This window comes from Dioscorea cayenensis, chromosome 3, assembly GCF_009730915.1.
Source record: "Dioscorea cayenensis subsp. rotundata cultivar TDr96_F1 chromosome 3, TDr96_F1_v2_PseudoChromosome.rev07_lg8_w22 25.fasta, whole genome shotgun sequence".
In the NCBI taxonomy this organism is placed as follows: Eukaryota; Viridiplantae; Streptophyta; class Magnoliopsida; order Dioscoreales; family Dioscoreaceae; genus Dioscorea; species Dioscorea cayenensis.
Window position 1 is genome coordinate 17207521 of NC_052473.1, and position 5998 is coordinate 17213518.

At 34.3% G+C, this 5998-nt stretch overlaps 1 protein-coding gene across 1 annotated transcript; it reads left to right on the forward strand.

The window, feature by feature from the left end:
• Positions 1-563: 563 nt before the first annotated feature.
• On the forward strand, positions 564-4173 carry LOC120282164 (phosphatidyl-N-methylethanolamine N-methyltransferase). Its single transcript, XM_039288921.1, has 2 exons — positions 564-933; positions 3755-4173. The coding sequence occupies exons 1-2, from the start codon at positions 689-691 to the stop codon at positions 3999-4001; spliced, it is 492 nt and encodes a 163-aa protein (XP_039144855.1). The 5' UTR covers positions 564-688; the 3' UTR covers positions 4002-4173.
• The last annotated feature ends 1825 nt before the right edge of the window (positions 4174-5998 follow it).

Genomic DNA, 5998 nt, shown 5'->3' on the forward strand with positions numbered 1-5998 from the left:
GATATTAACTACAGACTTGAGCATCATCACTGATCCTAATATTCGTGCCTATATTCAATCTGAACAAGCACGAATTATGCAAAAAAGAGGACATTCTCAACAACCACCTTCTTCATCATCAAATCCATTTGGAAGCTATTTCGATAATATAGGCGGAAGTGCTAGTGATGTACCAAAATATTAGTTTTAATTTAATTAGTTTTCACATTGTATTAGCTTTTATTAAGGTTATTTTCAATAAAATTTCAACTATTCCTGTTTTATAAATTTATTATATATTAATAATTATCAATTTTAGTTATTAATTAAATAATAATTATTATCGATTATTAATTAATTACACATAAATTAATATTATAAATAACTACTTATAATTATATTAATGGAATAATAATTTTATATTTTTCATTACAATAATAAAAACAATAAAAATATAAAAATATAATTAAAAAATAAAAAATAATGTGGGACCCCAAATTTAGGGTTGCAATAGTGTGACACCAAATTTAGAGTTGCACTATTATAAAACCCAAAATTGGGGTAGGATTTGGGTGTGGGTTGGAGTCCTATACACCCAAATCCCACCCCAAATTTGGGATTTGGGTGTAAGGTTGGAGATGGATGGCCTTCAGTGGAGCTTGTCTTCGTTTCCGATCTCAAGAGTAGAAACGGAGGTTTAGAGGGAGGGATGTGGTCCATCGCGGTGAGCATAGGGGTGCTGCTGCCCTTCCCCTTCTACTATGTTCTTTGGCTCTGGCCTCAGCTGTGGGTGGAGCTCTGCGGCAATGGAGTTGATCCCTCGCATCTAATGGCCCAGGTCTCTCATGCCCTCAAAGTTATCCAGTTTATCTCACTCTTCTCCGTTTCCAGCTTCTCATGGCCTCCTTGGTATTGCTGGCTCCTCTTCATCGTTGGCCAGTATCTAAACTTCAAGTATGATTTCTGCCCTTTTTTTCTTCAGTGTTTTGTTTGATTCGATTGGTGTTGGTTTTGTGTTGGTTTTGTTGTTTTTAGATGAAAGTTGTGATTTTTTTAGTTGGTTTTTGATTATTATGTTGATTATTTCTGCAATGGCGTTTCTGGTCTCTTTTTTTTTTTCTATTGTTTTATGGTTTTATTTGATTTGATTGGTGTTGATTTTTTTTAGATGAAAGTTGTGATTTTTGGTTGGTTTTAGCTCATTATGTTGAGTATTTCTGCAATGACGTTTCTGGTTTCTTTTTCCCAATGTTTTTATGGTTTATTTGATTTGATTTGTGTTGATTTTTTTTAGATGAAAGTTGTGATTTTTGGTTGGTTTTAGCTCATTATGATGAGTATTTCTGCAATGACGTTTCTGGTCTCTCTTTTTTTCCCCCAATGTTTGTATGGTTTATTTGATTTGATTTGTGTTGATTTTTTTTAGATGAAAGTTGTGATTTTTGGTTGGTTTTAGCTCATTATGTTGAGTATTTCTGCAATGACGTTTCTGGTCTCTTTTTTTTTCTATTGTTTTTATGGTTTTATTTGATTTGATTGGTGTTGATTTTTTTAAATGAAAGATGTGATTTTTAATTGGTTTTAGATCGTTTTATATGCTTCTCTTCATTATTGGCTAGTGGTCATGATTTATGGTCCCTTTCTTTTGCTTTTATGGTTTTATTGATTGGGTTTGTGTTGGTTTTCATGTTTCTAGATTAAAGTTTTGATTTCTGTTCTCTTGTTGGTTTTAGATCATTTGATTTGCTTGTCTTCATCATTGGCACTTCAAGTATGGTTTTTACATGAAAGTTATAATTTTAGTAAGTTTTGGTGTTTCTAGATGAAAATTGTGATTTTCAGTATGTTTGGGGGTCATTTTATTGAGTACTTTTGAATTGGTAAGTGATGGGAAAAGCTAGTTTTAGGGCTTCTACAGATTTTTCTAAATTTGGTTTTAGATCATTTGATTTGCTTGTCGACTCTTCATCATTGGCACTTCAAGTATGGTTTTTACATGAAAGTTATGATTTTAGTAAGTTTTGGTGTTTCTAGATGAAAATTGTGATTTTCAGTATGTTTGGGGGTCATTTTATTGAGTACTTTTGGATTGGTAAGTGAAGGGAAAAGCTAGTTTTAGGGCTTCTACAAATTTTTCTAAATTTGGTTTGTTGATTGAGATGATATTTGTTTCATTAGAGCCATTTTTTGTGTCATTGTTAGCTCTTTTATTAAGTGTTTATCTGTGATTTTGAGTGGATTATCAAGTGAAAAACAGAAAGATCGTATAATATGAATGATCCAAACTTGTGATCCAAATGAGAAAATTCTTTTTTACTACTTTCATCTAGAAACACAACCAACACAATGAACTCATCTCCCCTGGTTCTGGAACCAGAGAATACCCTGGTTCCAGCCTATTAAAATCTGACACGTGTCCCCAATTACAATAGGAAAAATATAATAACATCATATGGGACACGTGTCAGAATATAATAGGCTGAAACTAGTGTATTCTCTGGTTCCAGAACCAGGAGAGATGAACTCCAACACAATATAGGCTAATTCTCTGGTTTTTAAGTTTCCATCTTTATTATTATTATTATTATTATTATTATTATTATTATTTTCTTTCTTGTTTCATTGGATTGTTTTTTGTTTGTTTGTATAGTTTGGTTTAAATAGTGAATTCTTGATGTTTAACTCTTTGTTTAACTTTCAATAGATAGGTTTGGATTCAAGAGAAAAATATTGGCTATTGAGGAATGGTAGGCATGTTTTGCTTCAAAAATTACCGATCCTTCAACCATAAGAGTCCCAATAGCTCAACTCTTGTTACAATTTGAAGTCACGTAGTTAACAAAACCGTCTGTATATTAGATCACTTCTTATGTGGAATTCACTTATCATTTCAAGATACTCTCGTATATTGGACTCGCTCATGTTGTTTCCTGTATTCTCTAAAGAGCACTTTTTTTTTGTTCACTATTTGATAAGTAGCTTGAATGGAAAATTCAATAAGACCTTATGTTCTCTTTATGGGAGCGTGGTAACCTCTATATTGTAATTTTGAATGCTATTTTTTTGAGTTTCTAGATCCATCAATGAATTAGTCCTCTTCTTCCTTGATTATTTCATTTGGTTTAGTTTACATCCAACAAAATGCTCATGATCAGACTGCAAGATTTAACACGCAAGTGATATGGCTAGAGTTCAAAGTCCATTCATATTGAAAACGTTCTTTGCTTCTTGGACATCTTCTTTTCTTATTTCTAATGTCTTCTTTGTTTTCAGTTAATTTAGATTGACCAATGCTCTTGCTTCACTAATCTGTGTAGTTCTCATCTATGCGGGTGAAGACATTCAGAAAGGATCAAATCTGATATAAAAAATGTAGGATGGCTTCATATTTCTTTTCCTTTCACTGTATTTGGGCTTACGGTGATCTTTCAATGATCATCATTTTGATCAGAAATGTCCTTTCTTTAGTCAGTTTTTGAAACGGTTTGTCTTATGATAGCACAGAGACTTCTTTAGAATCTTTAAGAAACAAAAGGTGCTTTATGACTTGCCGAACAATGCCTTCTGATGAGTGTTTGCAAAGAAGCTCTCTGACAACGGTGAACTTTGATATGCTGAAATCAATTGAATATGAATATATATATATATATATATACATATATTTGAATCGTTCTACTTCTTGGGTAATATGTGATCGGTATGCATTTTTACAGTGCCAATATGAAGGATGCTTCATTTATTTAAAATTAACTGCTTAAATTTGTCAATATTCCAGGGTTTATCAACTGCTAGGTGAGTCAGGAACTTACTATGGCGTGCGTTTTGGAAAGGAAATTCCATGGGTAACAGAGTTTCCGTTTGGCTATATAAAGGACCCGCAATACATAGGAAGCATTCTTAGCTTGTTGGCATGTTTATGTTGGGCTCCATTCACATATGTGTTTCTCTGGATTCTCGGTTATCTGTTTATCATGAAGGTGGAGTCCCAGGAAGATCCAACAACTCGTGCGAAGCACTGTTGACCCAATGAAAGGGTTGAAACTGCCGAATCAATCACATTTAGGAGACTGATTTGTTCTTTCATTTGTCAAATTTTTCGTTGGTGTTAATTTATTTCCGCAATGGCTAATAAATTGCCTTAATGTCATTGAGAACTCAGGTATGTTAACAAGTGACAAACTTTCTTTCGGTGTAGTATTTGAAGTCGGAATGAAAAGCTTGACATTCAGAGGTGCTATGAATTTGCAACATCAAATAATGCAAAGAAATAACTGGAATAAATATAGCATTGCATATATTCCAACATTTATTGAGACAGTAGAAAGTTTCTTTCTTTTTGTTGTTATTGCAGAAAAAGGTGTGAAAAAAAAATGTAGTTGTGCATGAGCTTGAAACATATCAAGGAGAGTTATTAAGCACCCACTCCATTAAAGTGGAAACTTCGAACCCTGTCACTGTGTTTTTCTTATCAATCCAAGTGCCAAGTGAGCCCAGCCACGTCTACACTCAACCATTGAATCTTCTCATTGGCAAACTGTGAAACAATGAAAGATTGTGTGTTTACCAGAAAAGATGATGAAATGGATAACAGGGTGAATTATCTTAAACATGTGAAACAGTGCAGCACAACCACCAGTTCGGCCTCTGGAGTCAATAATATCAGCAACACTTGTTTTCATGAATTCCAATAAGTCTCCTCCAGTGGCATGCTTCAGAGATTCTCTCCTGTTACCTCTGTGGCTGCTGCGAGGATTTCATTTGCTAGGCTGTCACTAGGTGTGAAAATTCCTGCAGAAATCATGCATACAGACAGAAACAGTTTCATATAATCTCAAATGACTCTATGAAGGCTTTAAATTTCAGCTAAAATTCTTGATTTATTGGCAGCAAAACTATTGCTGATGAAGGAAAAGATTTATTAGTTATGTTGACTCTTCAGTGTGGTTGATTTTGTTCAGCAGTGAAGTTGCTACAAGAATTTGCATATAACCTTAAATTTAGTTATATATGTATGGCCCCTCTTAATGAAACAGTCATTGAAATGAAGATGATGCTCTCTTATGTTTGTTCTTCATTGAGACAATATTCTTTCCCAGTATCCTGGCCTTGTTACTACAATGATCTCTAATGAAAAATTAGTACTTCTCATTAATTAGACTCCTCAACCACAACTTCTATAATTCTTTTTCTTATCTAAATGAAAATTGAAAGCAAAATCCGCAGAGCTGGAAACGAAATGTAAACAAGAGAAAATGCAAACTTTTATCCAAGCAAAAAAAAGGACCCTTTTATTTTTAGAAGTTTTAAGACAAATATGTAGTATTTGCACCATTACACTACACGACCAATGTCATATTGGAAACACTTTATAAGTTCAATGTCAGTGTTCCTGAGTTCATTTTCCCTACCTTTCAAGTTCACAATGACCTTAACCTGCAGAAGATTGACACAAGAAAATAAATTTCTCACTGTTCTGAAAAAAGATGAAGTTCATTCAGTTGATAAATTTTCCTTCTTGCTTATGATGCAAAATGTTGTTTCAATTACCTTTATCACCATCCTTTAGAATCTTTAGGCAGCCCTCAGCCTTGCAGATTAATCATGGGATTCAATGCTATATATCGGTAAACCAGCTCCCTCTTCTCCTCTCTGATTCTGCTTCATCTTCCTCTTCCCCCTCTTGCTATGGCAAGTGGGGGGCCAGCTCCCTCGTCTGAACCCCTACGCCCCTCTCCTCCTTCTTGGACTCAAATCGCCTCCAAACACACTAAAACTCAAGAAACCTCCCCCCTCCACAACCCAGCAGTCCTTAACAAACTCAAAGAAACTACCACCGATTTTGTTAAGCTTGATAGCGACACTCTAAATCGTGCCCGCATGAGATTCCAACACTCACTCTTCGGCAAATTCTTCGGAAAGCCCCCACTATTTGAACAAGTGAAGTCAATACTCCTGAAGAAATGGGAAAGCTTTGGAGAAATTCTGATTTCTGACCTTCCTAATGGTTTTATTCTTATAC

Coding starts and splice junctions, on each gene's coding strand:
- LOC120282164 (XM_039288921.1), top strand. CDS start 689: ATGTGGTCCATCGCGGTGAGCATAGGGGTGCTGCTGCCCTTCCCCTTC. Junction 934..3,754: donor GGCCAGTATCTAAACTTCAA/GTATGATTTCTG, acceptor TCAATATTCCAG/GGTTTATCAACTGCTAGGTG.